Genomic DNA, 17,358 nt, shown 5'->3' on the forward strand with positions numbered 1-17,358 from the left:
AGGAGAACCCATAGTTCAGATACTTATATTGAGTGACGAGCTGTTTGAATACCAGCGGGGCAGATCCTGTTTGCCTGGAGTATATAGACTCCTACTAGAAAACCAAGTGCCCCACTTGTTTTACTAGAGTCTAGTAGTGCAGCTAGCGGTTGAGGATGATATTGAGTAGCCTGCATATTGGATAATCCGTGATTATTGATTATTAGCAGTTTTTCTCTTTAATTTTCTCTTTTTTGTCCAAGGGGACAAAGAAAACAACCTTGGAAGTTCCAGATATCCCCAGATAACCATAATGCACGTGCCATCCACGTGCTGTAAATATATGACGTAATCATGTGATATCCCCGCAGTTCTTATCAATTTCCCGTCCACGGGTATCCGCTTCGGTTATCTTGGCCAATACCTTCCCACGTTCCCAATATTTAGTCTCATTTTCTTTCAACTTCCTTCATATTGTCCCGCAATGACAACTCTACAACTATGCCGCCAAAGCGTGAGCGTACGGTTCAAGGCTCGTGTTGGCCATGCAAACAACGCCGGGTGAAATGTGATCTGGGAAAGCCCTTATGCCAGAGATGTATCTCGTCTGAGGCAAAGTGCTGTTATGACAAGCTTTTGATCAGGTGGAAAAAGACTCTACCAACACAAAGCCTGACCCTGCATCAATCCCCGTTTTCGGGCCTCAACATGCACTTGAAAGACAATACCTTGGGCAATAGGCATCGTAAGGCCCTTGAATATTTCCAATTCGCTGTGTGGCCTCTTTTCACCACCGCGGCTCATCCTTGCCCTCCACCCATCCCTCTAGCCATGGAATGCCAACCGGTACTTCTGGTTGTATGTGAATTGGCTGAGGCGCATCGTACACTACGAGATGAGGCTGGGAATAGCACGGTGAGCGCACAGTTTGATAAAAGAATGAGCTGTCTAGCTTCAGTCAGGGAGCAGCTTCGAAATAATAACTGCAATCAGGCATCACTTTCGCCTCTTCTTGTCGCAGTCTTCCTGCTGTACTTTTTGGACGGCTTTATTGAATGTGATCATCAATATGCTTCGACGGCAAGTCACCACGTGGGCGTCCAAGCAATTGTTGATCATCTCGGAGGATTCACTGCTCTTATCAAAATAGGCCAAAAGGATACAACTATGCTACTATCAGAATTCGCATCTACGGACCTGACAAAGGCTCTCCTAGATGATCGGTCTCCTTGCTTTCCCGCTGAAATCTGGACACAGATAGAGCACGGAACGGTGTGGTGGGACCAAGAAACATACGACGGCACAACACTAGCATCGGTGTTTAGGATAATGACAGAAATGTCATTATATCGCCAGCAAATCAGGGGAGACCCGGAGACACTTTCAGTGGAAGTCGTGCGAGATTTTGAGCGGTGTCTACAGCCGTCATTCCAGATTCTCAATTTCGACCATATCGAAAATCCCAATACCTACACCGTACAAGAATCGACGCTTGAACCAAGGATGCAGGCCGATTCGTTCACACGTGCCTTTCAACATAGTGCCCTCGTCTACCTCTACCGAGCAATATGTGGCCTTCCGCCAAGGCATTCTTTGGTACAACAGCATGTCCAGTCGTGTGTAGAATGCATCAGAAATATCTCGCCTCTTTCAAAAGCCCACAACTGTATAATATTTCCATTATACGTCATGGGCGCCCATACGTTCCTGCAAGATCAGCAGACATTTGTCTTGGAGAGACTTGATTCTATATACAAATATTTGCGCTTCAACTCCGTGCTGTTGGTTCGCGCAGCGTTGGAAGATTTATGGAAGTCACCGCGGCATAATGGGGATTGGTGGGATATGTTTCGATCACTAGGTGAACATGTGCTTGTGATCTAGCTGGTACTGTAATTACTATAAGCGTTGAAGCGAATACCATGTATTAATGACATTTTTTGATGTTATCTGCCCCCCGTTTTATATTATGGCTAGTTTATTTAGTCTAACTGCGTGGTGAATTACGGCCACTTAGCATCCCTGTATTTGATCTACATCAACACATCCATGTCATGTCATATCCTACTAACTTTAGACGATTGGAAATTATTCGTCGAGCCCGACAGGTGTACCTTGAAGACTGGTCTTATCAGATCCGCAGAAACTGAGCACTCAACATTAGCCTCAACTTAGCCCTCTTTGAAAGATAGCGTATAGAGCCGTCTGTGATATTGCGAAACAAAACACTGTATAGAGGCGGCCACCTTATGCCGAGCCCCCTTGGCGTCGGGTTGTTCACGGAACCATCGGAGTTGGGACATTGTTGGTCTGAGAAAGTATATACTAAAGGGAGTATGCAGGGGATCGTGAAGAAAGAAGAGAAGAAAAGAAAAGAAAAGAAAAGAGATGTCCTATTCATCGTCCATTGAGCGAGGTAACGAGCGGGAGAAAAGAAAATCAAAATCAAAATCCCACGTCGGTCAGACTTTCCGGATTAGGAAGTTCTACGGCCCCGAGCGGGACAACGTAAGCCGAGAGCTGAAGCCAATTTCCACGAGACTTTCCTTACATCTCGGATGTAAGATCTTTTCCAAGTATAAGCTTGTCTTCAACACCCGAGATGGATATTCAAGGCAATATTCAGCCCGATCGTGTGCGCAAGCGCCGTCGCCGTACAATGGCGTGCACCCAATGTCGCACGCGGAAGTTGCGATGCGATCGCGAGTATCCAACTTGCAGTCGGTGTTTGAAAAGCAGAACCCCGAATAAATGCACATATGAAGATGGCTTTTTATGGCAGCAGCCCACTACTGTCACCAATACTGCATTTACCTCCGACCGAGGGTCTGCGGTATCCATGTCCAGAGATACGCCAATAGAGACACCTCCGGATTCGGGGATACCGACGGTGTCAACTCGGACGGAAACTTTCCCAACTAGTGATCCACCTCGTATGGCTATGGCCGGCGGTCCAATGCATCACCAGTATCATGGCCTTTCAGGCCATGCTCTTGCACCTCCCTACAGAGGTGGACCACACGATAGGGAGCGAAAGGACTGCTTTTTGGAAACTGTTCTCGGCGCTCCTAAGGCTGCTGTTAATCAAGAAACTTATCTGAACACGGGTGTTCTACAGCGTCCCAAGCGTCCGGCCCCCGTATCGGAGCATGGTTTGCGGGCACGGTCGCAGGTCGACGATGTGCACATTGACGAAGAAGAGGACCCGTTGTCACCTACGGACCAGCTCGACCTCGCTCCTCGCATGATGATGAGGGGCCGTGAAACTAAAACGCGGTTTAGCGGGTCAGGCATTTTTGCCAGTCTAGTAGCACAGGTCTGTCCCCCGCTCCAGTTTCCATTTGCTAACAATGGCAATCAAAATACGGATGCTGACATATTCACAGTTTCCGGATATAAGATCGTTTGCAGAGGAGATCAGGCTCTCTACCCCGGTTTTCGCGCAACTTCAGCCGGACCTGAGAAGGATTAAGCGCGGCCTATTCAAAGTTATGGTGATCACTCGGCCCTTTCCGGACCCTACTACCGCTTCACTAATTAGCATGATGCCCTCGCGTGGTGTGGTTGATGAGCTGGTTGGGTTGTACATCACTTATATAGAGTCCACTCACCGCATTCTTCACGTTCCATCCTTCTTACGAGAACTTGAGCAATTCTGGGCCATGTTAGACAGCCCGGCTTCAATATCTGCTGCCTTTGCAGTTCAATTATTGTTGGTCCTTTCTTGCGCATGGAACCTTGCAGATTTTGCTAGTCTGCAGTCAAAAAGTGCGGGCGAACTCAAGTGCCAGTCTGCAGTGGAGTGGACGCTGCACGCAGGGAAATGGATCGAGAATCTTCACACGAAGCGTCCTGAGATCACATCAATGCGACTCTCTATTCTGTTGATTTTGGCACATAACTCCCACGGAATGAGGCGCAGCCAGGCTTGGCTCACAACCAGTACATTGGTCAAGCAAGCAATGATGGCAGGATACCATCGCGACCCCAGCCGGTACACACAGATCTCCGTATTCAATAAGGAGATGCGACGGCGAATATGGACAACCATTGTGGAACTGGATCTGCAGATTGCTCTTGACCGGGGAATGCCACCGTCAGTACAAAGCTTCGACTATGATGTGGCTCCGGGTCTAAACATATACGATGACGACATCCACGAGAACAGTACTGAAGTTCCCGAATGTCGACCACTGAGTGAAGTTACCGACTCATCTTTCCAGTCTATCATGAGTCGCTCGCTATCTCTTCGACTTCAAGCATGTTCTCTCATGCACTCCCCACGGATCAGCTGTCGATATGAGGATATTCAGCGCCTAGACAGTGAGCTCACCCGGCATCTTTCTCGGATTCCTACGTGGGTGATAGCAGACCCCAATGACATCGTCACCCAGCACAAAGTAACATTGTGGAAAGGTTTGATTGAGACCAAACTTTCCCAGTCCTTATTGTCTGTCCATACCCCTTTCGCCATTGAAGCACGGCGAGAATCACTCTTTGCTCCCTCCGCGCGTACTCGCTTGGATGCTGCGATCAGAATACTGTCCACCCAGCGCCGGGTACACGAGATCTCGCGAACTCTATCGCTATCTATGCTTGGTGAATGGACTATCCAAGCCTATATTTCTATTTGCCAATTGCTACACACAACCGAATTCGACAACTGTAAGTTTGGCCTGCGATTCAATACTTGACCACGAGAACCCAAACTCATACTTTGCAGCTGCTCCCTCCCACCCCATCTCATCAACCTTTATTCTCCACAATATACCCGGTATCCCCGAGTCGCTCCTATCACTCGTAGAAACAGCTCTGATCGCCCTGGAAGAGCGCTCCATTTTAATGACCAAGGGAGCAAAAGACTATTATTTCCTCTCAACGATCGTCGCACTAGTCAAATCCCGACTCTGGCCGACACAGGCAACTATGTACAAGCAGCAGGTTGTCGAGCGGGTCCTATCATTTGCGCAGATTCTCTTCACCCGCCATATGAACTGCGACCACCTCGGCGACAAGGGGATGGGCAATTTCAAGAACAACCAGGTGGCTGCATTTATGGCGGCTCCCACAATGACACCTGTGATGCAGCCCGAATTTGATCCCAATGGGATGCATCCACCGCCGCAACCCGGCGTGATAGTGAGTTCCACGTCATCCTTCGTCCTCGTCTTCTTCGTGCTAACCATGACTTTCCAGCCGCCTGGCGAGTTCGATCCTTTCTTAGAGATCTTCGATTGGGAGGATCTGACAAGCATGACGTTTCCCTGTTGAACAGGGCGGTTCGAGCGGGGTTTGACATTTTATACAGACGCTATACGATATATGTCTGATCTTTCTGCATTTGCTATGCCACTGCCATTGTATATATTTGAACTTACTCACGGAATACCCATAGTAAATGTCAAGAAAGCGGTCATCGACATCTTGCGTAATCATGAATGTCGTCAATCAGTCGTGTCCACCATGAGATCATGATCGGAGATATCAGCATTGACGGCATGCAAGGGGTGCACTTCAGAGAAGAAAGCACAGTCGCATATGTTCACCCTTACTCGCAAGTGCCGAGCTAGCTTTGACAGTTGTGCGTTGTGTTTGTAAAGATCCTTGCCTTCTAACGTGAAGTATATTATTGGTCACTGATCATTATTCTAGCTATTGTGGGGACGATATTCAATTATTGTATGTACATCCACAACATATGTCATATGGCACAGGCTGATTTGCACAAAGCAATACTAAAAACAAGAGAACAAGAGACATGAAGAATAATCAACAAATAAAGATGCAAAGTCAACGAAAGTCCATCAGAAATCTGGGTGCCTTGAGAGTTGCGGGTCTAGTACCTGGAGGTACCTCGGTATAAGGCAAAGAATAGCCTTGGTGCTAGGTACCATCAGGTAGCATTCCAAATATAGCCGCCAAAGCCCCCTAAAACACTTGGCTTTGCAATTAACTTGGATGAGGCTCGAAGGCTGTGCTTCTTTTTTGTTTTCTCTTTTTTGTTTCCCTTGCCACTTGCATATTCATACCATGTGTTTTGTTTCTCCCTCGCTTTCAATTCTCCTGTCCTCGTTTCTACTCTACCTTCCCTCTTCCCCCTTTCACTGCATTGACCATTCAATCATCCATTGAAGAAAAACTGAAGAGCCATGTGTATCACGATCTGATAACTCCACATTCCCCGGCCAGCCAGGCCAATTCCCCTCATATAATCTCTGCATCCGCATCGCACATAATTCAATGTACATAATCATCTCGAAGATGCATCACCCCCCCATTCCTCTTAATAATCATCGCGATCGCAGCCTCACTTGCGGGGGCCGTTCCAGCCCAAGACTTAGGACACAACGCGAAACAAGTATACCAAACAACAGACAAATTCCCACTGGCAAATCCAGGAAACATCGCAGCCCACGACCCCAACATCATCATCTACGATGAGCACTACTACCTCTTCAAAGGCGGGATCAACATCCCAATCTTCAAATCAGCCAACCTATCCGGTCCATGGGAACAGCTCGGCACAGTTCTAGCGGGCGACAGCATAATCCCAAAAGGCAACCAGTCACGACCCTGGGCACCAACAACAATCGAAAGAAACGGCATGTTCTACTGCTACTACACGCTAAGCGTGAAAGGGTCCCGCAACAGCGCGATTGGCGTCGCAACGACAACAGCCCTTGACGGCAGTCCCTGGACAGATCACGGCGTCGTCATTAATACGGGCGAAGGCGCTGGGTCCGAGGTGTGGCCGTACACGATTACGAATGCCATTGATGCGTCTGTGAGCGTTGATCAGGACTCCGGTCAGACCTATCTCAACTATGGAAGCTTCTGGCAGGATATATGGCAGGTTCCGCTGGCGGATGATTTGCTTTCTGTTAAGGATGCAGATGCGCCGGATGCTGTGCAGTTGACGTTTATCCCGCGTGCGAAGTCTAAGCCTGAGGAGGGGCCGTGGATGGGTTTTCGAGAGGGGTTTTATTATCTTTGGTTTAGTTATGGGAATTGTTGTAATTTCAAGGAGAAATTCCCTGCGCGTGGGAAGGAGTATAGTATTCGCGTTGGAAGGTCGAAGGATGTGCGTGGGCCTTTTGAGGATAGGAAGGGGAAATCGTTGCTTGATGGAGGTGGCACGGTGGTTTATGGTTCCAATCATGGGGTTGTGTATGCTCCTGGTGGATTGGGTGTCGTGGGTGGGAAGAACGATTCCATGCCCGATATTCTCTATTATCATTACTTGAATACGTCGACTGGGTTCAAGCATGGGGTGAGTCTTAATTGTGTCTTTGTTGTCGGGTTGGTATTTGAACTAACTGTTCTCGCAGCAAGCTCAGCTCGGCTGGAACTATCTGAACTATGAGGATGGGTGGCCGGTGCCTGCTGGAGGCCAAAATGCCACAAGCAGTGCCGCCTTCGTTTATGGACCTCAACTTCCCGGCTGGGGGTATCTGATGGTCATTTTCGGTAAGGGCAGACTGTGCAATGTTTATGTGTTCTATGCTAATGTCTACTTATAGGTTTATTGGTGTGCATATGGTCATAACAATGTCCTCCTGTTCTTTTCTTCGTGTTTTCAGCGATTCTACTCATATCATAGCGCTGGCGTTTGATTGTCCCGGTATTATGTTTATCATCTAGCGATTATTTCATTCCGTTCATCATCATCAATGCATGTCATTAACACATCAAGCCATGGCGCTAAACCCAACAATTCATGCCCTAACCCTCAACCTCGCTACATGCCTTTGGATCCAATACCTTATTCCCACCCACCATCAACACTGACAATCTGTCCAGTGGTATACGACGAAGCATCACTGAGCAAAAAAACAACTGTCTGAGCAACCTCCTCGCCCGTCCCGATGCGCGGGATAGTAACTGGTGGAATAGTAATTCCACCCTGAATTTCCGTCGCCCTCTCCAGCAAAGGCGTCTGAATCGAACCACTAACACAACCCAATTAGCCAACGCTCTCACCAAAAAAAAAAGCAACCAAACACATAAATACTCACGGCGCAACAGCGTTAACCCTAATATCCGGCCCAACCTCCTTCGAAACAGACCTCGTCAACCCAGAAACAGCATGCTTGGTAGTCGAATAAGCAGCATGCAACGCAAACCCCTTAATCCCCTGAATACTGGACGCATTAACAATGCTCCCCTTCCCCCAGGCGCAGTGGCAGTAATCGCTCTCAGCTGCGCGCGCAGACAATACATCAACCCGGTGACATTGACACGCATCAACATATCCCATTCTGCGTCATCCTGGTCGACGAATTTACCAGTGCCGTGTTGCTTGCCAATAGTGCCGGCCATATTGGCTGCGCCGTCCAATCGCCCGAAGTGCGACACCGTGCCGGCGATCCAATCTTGTACGGCGGTGACATTGCTGATGTCCAATGCGGTTGTTGTGATTGTTGAAGTTGTTGAGACACCGGATTCTGTTTCGATGGTCTGTCGGGCTGTTGAGAGGACTTTTTCGCTTAGGTCTGCCAGGGAGAGGAGGGCGCCTTGGGAATGTAGTTGGCGTGCGACAGCGAGTCCGATTCCGCCCAGGCCGGTTACGGCGTACACTTTGCCTTTGACGGAGTCCATTTTCTTTTGGTGTGGGTTTGTTGGGTATGGGTTTTGGTTTGTGGGATTGGGGGGGGTTGTTATCAATTGGGAGTGTTGTACATAACTAACTTGTGCTACACGTGGGATGTGACGGTTACCTTGAATAATGGCGGGGATATAACGTGGGGTCGGAGATTCTCCGTGGCTAATCTGGGGACATGTTCGGGTATTTTCGAGTTGCATTTGATGAAGAATAGGCTAAATGGTGGAATTCGGGTATGTATATTCCTACATACGCACACACTCGGCGAGTGGGTTGCATTGCAGAGATGAAAGTGCTTGTTTATTTGACGTGCCCATGCATCAAATGCTTGTTATTGCCAAGTTGATTAGGGCTTGCCAAGAAGTCTTATAGTTATTTCCTAGTAATTAGTATAGAGAAGAATGACCCATCCTAAGTCATATTAATTGAATATAGATAGTTATATATCGACAAGTTTCTTGCGTATATAGTAGCTTCCCAGCAGTATCTACAGCAATATATTCACATCTCATCAAACCAACTCCATAAATCGCAAATGGGGTATCTCAAACTACAACAAAAACCAACACCCCTCTATTCCCATCAAATAAACATCCCAGACAAAAGCATTCCCCCAATAATCAAAGACACCCATCCCACCGCGGGACGCCTGACTGCCCCAGAAGTCTTCTCCAATTTTGTCCCATGAACAACCTGCTCAGCATTTAAGCAGTACATGACCTTCTTAGCTTCAGCCGAGGAGGTCGAATCACAAATCACCGTGCAAGGATCCGGATCCTCCGAAATCCACACCCCATTCGAACAGCAAGACTGCAAGACCGCCCTCATATCTCGGTAGTTGTCTTTTGTCTGGTATAGCGGGACCTGATTATAATATTCGATATTGGAAGGCATGGCCGATACCGCGTCGCGCGAGTTATAACATTCAGCCGGCTGTGTGAATTGCGTGCCGTTGGAGTTGTTTCTGATGGGAGGTGTCATGGTGTGTTTGCGCTTGCCGGGGTGATCCGGTGCGGGAGATTTCGCGACGCGATGCGGAACAAGATTTTAGCTGTTATTTAGAGCGGGGATGGGCAGACGATTGTGGTTCGTGGAGAGAGAGAAAGATATGTGGTTCGACGGCGTTCGCAGAGGGAAGGGATGATCGGTGGGATTTAAAGGGAAAGGAAATGGATTTTAAGGGCATATGAAAATCGTAAATAGTCCCAAGCTCTCTCTTTTTAGGGAACTCCTGAACACCGGGGGAAAAGTGCCAAGCCCCTATTTGCCGTAGGTTGGGGAGATATTGGCTTAAGAAGTGGAGTCGAACTAAACATATTCAGCTGTAGGGATGGACTCATTCGTTGATCCTAAAGGGCCCCATTGGACTATTTAAATGGTCAATTGGTGCTAACATGAGACAAAAGGGGAAAGTGGGAATCATTTGGGTTCTCCTTGCTTAAGTATTTATTTGTGATCTATGTACGGAGTATGTTGGACGTCGTTCTATCTACAGAATACGCAATATGAAGTACTCGTACTCCTTTACCCCCTCGAGAGTAACACCCCTTGACAGCAATAACCCTTACGTTCATATTTACAATCGAGCGGATTGATTGGCTCGCCGCCACATTTCCTTTCTGCGCTCATGGCCTTCGTCGAAATCAGCCAGCCATTTCTGCTCGAACCGAGGCAGACGTCGCCCTACGCCACCACGAGGTTCTCCCGCAAGTTCGCGGAGGCTCTCGAAGTAGGGCTCGAATTCGGGGTTGAGGACTGTGAACCCGGGACCATCGCTCTTCTTTGCAATACGGTCGGTTTCCCATTTTTCCTGCTCGGCGATCGAGGGCAGGTTTACTTTGCCGGCTAGAACGCGTGCGGCAGCGACAGCTTGCCATTCGAAGACTTTGAAGGTCAATCCAGCACCAACCTAAGGGTATTTTTGTTAGTTTTTGCTTTGGAAATCTTTCTTCTTCGGTTTGAGAGACTTACAGCGCCGATAAAAACTAGGGATGGATCATGTCTATAAAAGACATGTTGGTAGAGATCCGGCACACGATTGTTACGCATGGCAACCTGAGGTAAGAAAGGCAGGGTCCAGCTAAAGCCAGTTCCAAAAATGAGATGGTCGACACCGGTTTCAGAGGTACCGTCTTCAAAATGCACGGTCCGTTCGCCTTGGTCATTACTGGTGATGTGTGAGATTGGCGGGCGACGCTGGATCTTAGGGTGCTGGAAAGCGAGATCTCCGAAATAGGCGTTGTAACGACCACGAACCACGGCAATGACTGGTGTCTGAGCACTATCAACCAGGCTCACTGCCGTATCAGCGGCAGAAACAGACGCTCCGACAGTGATGACTTTCTGCGATATGTAAGCGGGGTGGTCGAACAATATCGTGGAACCTTTATTTACCTTTCCCTGATATTTCCTAGGCCCGCGGTAATGCTTTGTATGTTCAACACTACCAGGATATCTCGCAGCAAACTCCTTCAAACCAGGGATCATAGGAATAAACGGCACTGCGTAATGGCCCGAAGCCACCACAACTGCATCATACTCCTCAGACCACCAGTAATCCGACTTGGCACCATCCAGAACTTCCGTCCGGCGGTAAGTAAGCACCCATTTCAGGGTGTTGGGATCTTTGATCGCGCGTTCAACAGTAGTATTGTACTGAACAAGATCCTGGTACCCCTTCCGGTTAAACAAGTCCTCAATATACTTCTGGATGACCGAATGGTGCCGGAAAGGCGTGTCTGCACCATGACGCTCGATCGACCACTGCGATCGAACTGTAGGAATCTCCTCTTGAGAGAACGACATGGCTCCCGCGTTCACATTAGTCTCTAGCGTCGGGTACACGGGAGAGTCCGTGAAACGATCTTGGGAGACTACAGGCGTCCGGCACGGGAGGTGCTCTGGGATTTTCAGAGGCGCATCTGCTGTTCGGGCAGATAGACCATCAAAGTCGAACTGCTGAGGCGGCTCGTCATCTCGTGATACCCTGTTGTTTTATTAGAGTTGGGAATAGGTGAATATATTTAGAGTAACATACCAGCATCCGCCGGCTTTCTCCTGTCTTTCGAATACACGGATAACATCGAATGTTTTCTCTTGTGCTAGTGCATCGACTGCAATGGCGCCAGCTGGGCCGGCCCCGATGATGGCTATGCTTTTAATCTGCGGCATGGTGTGATATTTGAGGGAGATTTGGGTATATAGTCGCTCTTTAACGTCCGAATTTATCTCGGCCGAGCCGTCGAAAATGGGGATATCCCGGGTGTGATACTAGTTTGACTCTATCACGCCATCCAACTCGGTATTAACGCAAATTTGGCATTGGCGTCCAATGAGGGCTCGGGATATGATATATGAGATAGATGGTCAGACTCACAGTATATAAATGAGAACGGCTTCCCTTTTAATACATTAATCTCAAATTGAACATGCCGAGACACTCCAATATTAAAAGAAGTTTCTATCTTCGTCCCTCCCATCGGCCTGGCATCTCATCCTTTGATCTGATTGGCTACCGGTGTTGAAGTTTTACGGTCACGTGGGAATAACCCCGGGTTCTTCAGGAACTGCATTCTGATTGGTTGGGTGCTAATGCCTCGGGATTCTGGCAACCAATCATGATATCTTGGCGTTATTATTATTGTTACTATTCTTCCTTCGTTTTTATCCTGAAAGCAGTCATTTTTGGCGTCAATGTCACAAGGTCTCGGATTCCATGTGTTGTGAACGATGAAATACAAATAAATCCAATCCAATATCCAAAAAGACGCTAAACTAAGTAAATACATCGGTAGCATACCGCTCCTTCGTCCGCAAATTATCAAAGAACTGCTCAGCAGCCTGATCCTCGTCAAGCTCAGCACCAGGCGGAGTTTCCCCCTTCTCCTTAAGCTCAGCGTGCCTGGCACGACGCTTCTCGAGATACATCTGCTTGCAAGCCTCGCGAATACCAGCACCAACACCAGTACTACCACAAACATAAATATTCGCACCTTCATCAAACAGCTCCACTAGCTCCGCACGGTCCTCAAGCATGACATCCTGAACATGCTGTCCCTTGCTTCCATCGGCGGGCCGACTATACGCCCAGCGAACATCGACAGCGCCCAGCGCAGCCCACTCCGCAAGTTCAGCAGCGTGGATATCGTCCTGGCCCTGTGTGCGGCAGCCGATATACAAAACTGCCTTGGCAGGCTTGACAGCCTCGTTATCATGTAGCTCCTCGGAGTCGGGTGAGCTGCGACGGCCGCGGATTTTCTCCGCGCGATCCATGACGAAGCCGCGGAAGGGTGCGAGACCGCTACCCGCGCAGGCCATGATCATCGGTGTTTCGAGGTCCACTGGCGGCTTGAAGCCTGAATGTGAGGGGCGAACGGTGATGTGTGCGCGTTCGCCGACTTGGAGCTCGGAGAGGTAATTTGATGCCACGCCCAGGTATTGTTCGATGCGTTCGGTGTCTTCGGTGGTGGCATTGGCGAGTGCCGGGGCGCTGAGTACGGTGAATGTTATCGAGCATTCGGATGGGTCGACTAGTGGTGACGAGGAGATGGAGTATTGGCGCACGCGCATGGGTGGGAGCATTGCGAGGAAATCGCCGATAGGGAGTTTGACTTCAGGATAGCGGGTTAGGAGATCTAGTGGGCTGACGCGCTTCTTGACGATCTCTTCGGTGAAGCGGCTAGGGCTGGAGGCGAGGTAGCGTAGTTCGGCTTGGAGTTCTGCGTCTGAGATGGCGGCGTCCGCTAGGACGTTGAGATCGCGCTTTGAGGCAGGCTGGGAAAGCTCAATGTAGGTGGATAGGAGCTCGAAGGCTGAGATCGGTGTGTCGATGGGGATCGAGGGGGAGGCTGTTGAGCCTGAAGGCTTCTGGACTTTGAGTACGGCGTCCCAGGGGAGGTCGAAGCGGCGGATTGCGCGACGGACCACTGAGCTTGGGTTCACGGGTAGCACCGCAAGGTAATCACCGCACTGGTAGGTCATGTCCGACGGCAGCTTGAACTTAACAACTCGTTTGGCTGGGGCTCCGGGTGGCGTAAGAAGTTGGTTCTCGATGATGAAGCCCTCTTCGAGCTGGAGACCCAGAGTGGATGCCCGCATACCCGAGCTCACTTCGACCTGCAATGAAGACTTCGGCTTAGTGGCATTGTCAGGACTAACTCCACCGAATTTGGCCATGACAGCGGGCCAGAATGAGGTCTCGCCCCAGCCATCGAAATCGGTAAACATGTCTGAGTTTGCTGCGTCGGCAAGACCAATATCGCAGAGCTTGCTAGCTCCATTGTTCTTGGCTAGTTCGTCGATAGCCTTGGGGACACGGTAGAAGGTAGACGACCAATCATGATGGCCACAGCCGAAGACAGCGTAGTTGACACCATCCAGCTCGTTGTCCTTCAGCCCATTGAGCCACTCGTAGAAGTGAGCCGCGTTATCTGGAGGTTGTCCCTCGTAGGAAGCCGAGATAAAGACCACGGGGTCGTTCTTAGGGATATTTTGCATCGCCGAATCCAAAGAGCTTATCTGCGCAGCGTATCCGTACGCAGTGGCATCATCGGCAAGCCTGCGGGCGAATGCCTCACAAGTTCCCGTATTACTGCCATAGAACACATGCATTGGCTTCAGCTTGCCATCCACCGGTACGACCTTGGGCTTGCGATCTCGGCTGCCGGCGCCAGTCTCTGTCGGCGCAACTGCAGAGCCACTGAGTGTAGTGCTTAGCTGCGTGGGGTCGAGGCCCTCTCTCAGGGTAGCCTTCATATGGAAGTCCTTAGGCTTGATGGTAAGTGTCTGCTTAATGCGGAGGTCGTAGCTGGGGTTGTCCATCTGGAAGTTGAAGTTCTGCAGCAAAATTGCAACGACTAGGAGGGCCTCCTGCCATGCGAACGGCCGTCCAATACAGCCTCGCATACCATTTCCAAATGGCTTCCAGGCGTTCTTTGGCAGCTTCTCGAAGTTTTCGTCGAGCATGCGCTCTGGCTTGAACTCATCGGCGTCGGGACCATAGACCTTGGGGTCGCGGTGCATTTTCGTAAGCATGATCGCAATGGTCTCGTCCTTGTGAAGCACATATTTGCCATCTCCAAGTGTAACAGGATCCTCCTGGTTCTTGGTGGGGTGAGGGTGCAGAGCAATCATCGGGGCTGTTGGCTTCAGGCGCAGCGTTTCGCGCATCACTGCGGTAATGTATGGTAGCTTGGACATGTCATCGACGGTGATCTTGCGTTTTCCAATCACACGGTCGACTTCCTCTTGGGCTTTCTTGTATGCGCTCGGGCTCTTGAGCAGATAGTAGAACAGGAATGACAACATGCCTGATGTAGTCTCGTGTCCTATAAAGTTCCAAGTTAGGACCGAGAAAATGCACTCGATGCAGGGCTTGTCCACTTACCAGCGATGAGGAATGTGATCATGTTGTCTACAATTGAGTCATCTGTCATGCCCTGGCCAGTCTGCGGGTCGCGACCAAGGATAAGCGCATTGAGGAGATCCTTCTTATTAACGGGGTTCTCCTTCCGCGAATCCACTAATTCCCGGGCTAGGTTCCGCAGATACTCGATATCACTCCAGTACTTGTTATTATCCGCAGTGGGCAAGCTGTTGAACAAAGCAGGCCGAAGAGCTCGATTTCCCGACCCAGCTAGCAAACCAACCATTGCCTCGACGAATGGGTGCATTTCATCATGATAGAACGAGTTGAAGCGAGTGCCCATAGCGCAAAGAGCAATGGTATCCAGCGTCAAGCGGGTGAAGTCATCCGTAACTTGGATAGGAACTGCGGGGCCCACCCGAGCCCATTTCATAACCAGTTGAGTAGCAATATCATACATTTCTAATTCCAGACATTAGCCAAAACCGTTCGTCTAATTCGATGGCGCATAGGTCTCAAACCCGACCGGAAAGGGACACCTACCATCAAACATGCCGCGAATCATGAGCGGACCGAACGCAGGAACAAGAACGCGATGCGCAATAGCCCAGTTCTCTTCGCCGGGGTAGTTCGCGGTGAAGAGACCGTCGTGAACACCATTGCGGATCTCAGCCAAACCAGCGGAGACCATTTTGCCGAAGCGCTCCTCATTGCAGACTTCGTCTACCAGCTCGTGGGAGCTGATAAAGACTCGTGGTCTGCCAAAGGTAGTCAATCGAAAGATCGGGCCTGAAAGGTTATGAACACAGAAATTAGTCTTTTTGTTCGCAATACCCATTCCCGGTCATGCAGGTCTAGATCCATACCATAGCTATCGGCCATCCGCTCGAAGCTGTTCACAGGCACCTCTGGCTCGATGTCGTAGATGTTTCCCAAGAATGGGACGCCCTTGGGGCCCGGAATTGGGACCTGCTTGGTCGAGGCCATGGCGTATGATTTCCGCCTTACACTTGAGAAGTTGGATCAATTTGGATAATTGTTGAATTTGTGTGAATCACAAGGTGGGATGCTCAAAAATGTAGGATAAACGTTGGAAGGCGGGGTTACAAGGATTTGTCCCACTAAACCTAGTGGCGTCGTAATCCTAGTTAACGACTGCCCAGGTGTGTGTTGTATATGATATCCAAATGTACCTTGGGAGTTGCAGGTAGAATGAGACTAAAGTTGGAATATTAAAGGCATGAAGAAGGGGGAGTTAGATTTATATTATATTTAAAGAAAACGGTGACCTCACCGACTAACAAGCCTCGGCTCATAACAGCTACTTAGTTATCTTGGTTATAGGTAACTGCACAAATTTCATAACTTCATTTGTTTCATCTACAGGGCTGTGTTGACATACTCGGTTCCACTACAAAATATCAAATCCAAGTCCAATCACGATCGTCGTGTATCGGCCATGCCGAGATCTTCTCAGCCACAATTTTTATTTCTACTGTCGGATTTGACACGAATCCCGCCGATATGGTAGGAGTACCATCCTATAAAAGGACCTCGGCACAAATGAAAATCCACTATATATCCACAGCCTCAGATCCACCTCGCAGGATTATCCCTATTGAGCAATACTACGGACTTTTAACTACCGGTCCATAGACACGCCGACTCCGATTGCTAAGTCCACGCTTTGGGGTTGATTTATACAACTGACTTTCCTTGAGAATGTACCCAAAATATTATCTAGCATAAGGCTGTTTTATTTTATTTTTGGTTTTGTTTTTTCCTGATCTATCCGACCCAACTCCCGCGTGGCACACTTCATCGCCCATATCCCCCGAGGCGCATTAGACACGTGCGATGCATACAACTATTTGTGATATGGGCTGCATGCCATGGTTACGAGTTGAGCTGTCATTGAGTGGCTTCAACAAAACCACAAAAGTTCTAAAGTTCTAAACAGCCCTTCAAATATCGGATGGGTTGTCGCGGGGGGTTGGGGGGTAAGATGCACCCTAGGTAGATGCTGGTCGGAAAATGTCCCACTAAGGTCAAGAAGGAAGTAAAAAGGATTGAAAGAGACCCTGTTTCATAGGGCAATATATTTACATGGATGTGTTGAGAGGCAGATTGCAAACCAAGCAAAAGGCGACCTGAACAACGCCAACGAAGGGAATTGTGATCCGAGGATCAAAAAAAAGGGATATCAACAGAACGGGCGATCGGAGCGAGTGGCTCTGTATATATATGAGACAGAGGCAAGATAGCACCGTAGAAAAAAGGACTGTAATCCGGTAAGCCGGGACGAAAGGAAAAGGCACATTATTCCGACTCCGTCGGCCATCACAGATGCACAAAATTGACGTCGTCATGGCAGCAATCTGTAATACCGGTCACGGCGCGAAACGAAAGCAAA

At 49.2% G+C, this 17,358-nt stretch overlaps 7 protein-coding genes across 7 annotated transcripts; 3 read left to right on the forward strand and 4 right to left on the reverse strand.

The window, feature by feature from the left end:
* Positions 1-480: 480 nt before the first annotated feature.
* N7516_009970 (Zn(II)2Cys6 transcription factor) lies at positions 481-1,863 on the forward strand (the record flags this gene model as incomplete). Its single annotated transcript, XM_057222689.1, has 1 exon — positions 481-1,863. One exon carries the CDS (start codon positions 481-483, stop codon positions 1,861-1,863), a length of 1,383 nt encoding a protein of 460 aa, XP_057069910.1.
* Positions 1,864-2,581: 718 nt separating this feature from the next.
* Positions 2,582-5,250, forward strand: N7516_009971 (putative C6 transcription factor; the record flags this gene model as incomplete). The annotated part of the gene is made up of 4 exons (XM_057222690.1): positions 2,582-3,295; positions 3,366-4,644; positions 4,703-5,118; positions 5,176-5,250. 4 exons carry the CDS (start codon positions 2,582-2,584, stop codon positions 5,248-5,250), a joined length of 2,484 nt encoding a protein of 827 aa, XP_057069911.1.
* Positions 5,251-6,241: 991 nt separating this feature from the next.
* On the forward strand, positions 6,242-7,499 carry N7516_009972 (uncharacterized protein; the record flags this gene model as incomplete). The annotated part of the gene is made up of 2 exons (XM_057222691.1): positions 6,242-7,249; positions 7,308-7,499. Coding segments are annotated over 2 exons (1,200 nt in total), but the record flags the coding sequence as incomplete, so codon positions are not given.
* Positions 7,500-7,741: 242 nt separating this feature from the next.
* Positions 7,742-8,577, reverse strand: N7516_009973 (SDR family NAD(P)-dependent oxidoreductase; the record flags this gene model as incomplete). The annotated part of the gene is made up of 3 exons (XM_057222692.1): positions 7,742-7,928; positions 7,995-8,120; positions 8,198-8,577. 3 exons carry the CDS (start codon positions 8,575-8,577, stop codon positions 7,742-7,744), a joined length of 693 nt encoding a protein of 230 aa, XP_057069913.1.
* A 586-nt stretch (positions 8,578-9,163) lies between these two features.
* N7516_009974 (uncharacterized protein) lies at positions 9,164-9,562 on the reverse strand (the record flags this gene model as incomplete). Its single annotated transcript, XM_057222693.1, has 1 exon — positions 9,164-9,562. The coding sequence occupies one exon, from the start codon at positions 9,560-9,562 to the stop codon at positions 9,164-9,166; it is 399 nt and encodes a 132-aa protein (XP_057069914.1).
* A 595-nt stretch (positions 9,563-10,157) lies between these two features.
* On the reverse strand, positions 10,158-11,752 carry N7516_009975 (uncharacterized protein; the record flags this gene model as incomplete). Its single annotated transcript, XM_057222694.1, has 4 exons — positions 10,158-10,490; positions 10,553-10,924; positions 10,976-11,567; positions 11,619-11,752. The coding sequence occupies 4 exons, from the start codon at positions 11,750-11,752 to the stop codon at positions 10,158-10,160; spliced, it is 1,431 nt and encodes a 476-aa protein (XP_057069915.1).
* Positions 11,753-12,355: 603 nt separating this feature from the next.
* On the reverse strand, positions 12,356-15,932 carry N7516_009976 (bifunctional cytochrome P450/NADPH--P450 reductase; the record flags this gene model as incomplete). Its single annotated transcript, XM_057222695.1, has 4 exons — positions 12,356-14,907; positions 14,967-15,407; positions 15,489-15,734; positions 15,812-15,932. 4 exons carry the CDS (start codon positions 15,930-15,932, stop codon positions 12,356-12,358), a joined length of 3,360 nt encoding a protein of 1,119 aa, XP_057069916.1.
* Between the last annotated feature and the right edge of the window lie 1,426 nt (positions 15,933-17,358).

The sequence above is a fragment of the Penicillium verrucosum genome, assembly GCF_028828655.1.
Source record: "Penicillium verrucosum strain IBT 35672 chromosome Unknown utg000004l_segment0_segment0, whole genome shotgun sequence".
NCBI lineage: Eukaryota > Fungi > Ascomycota > Eurotiomycetes > Eurotiales > Aspergillaceae > Penicillium > Penicillium verrucosum.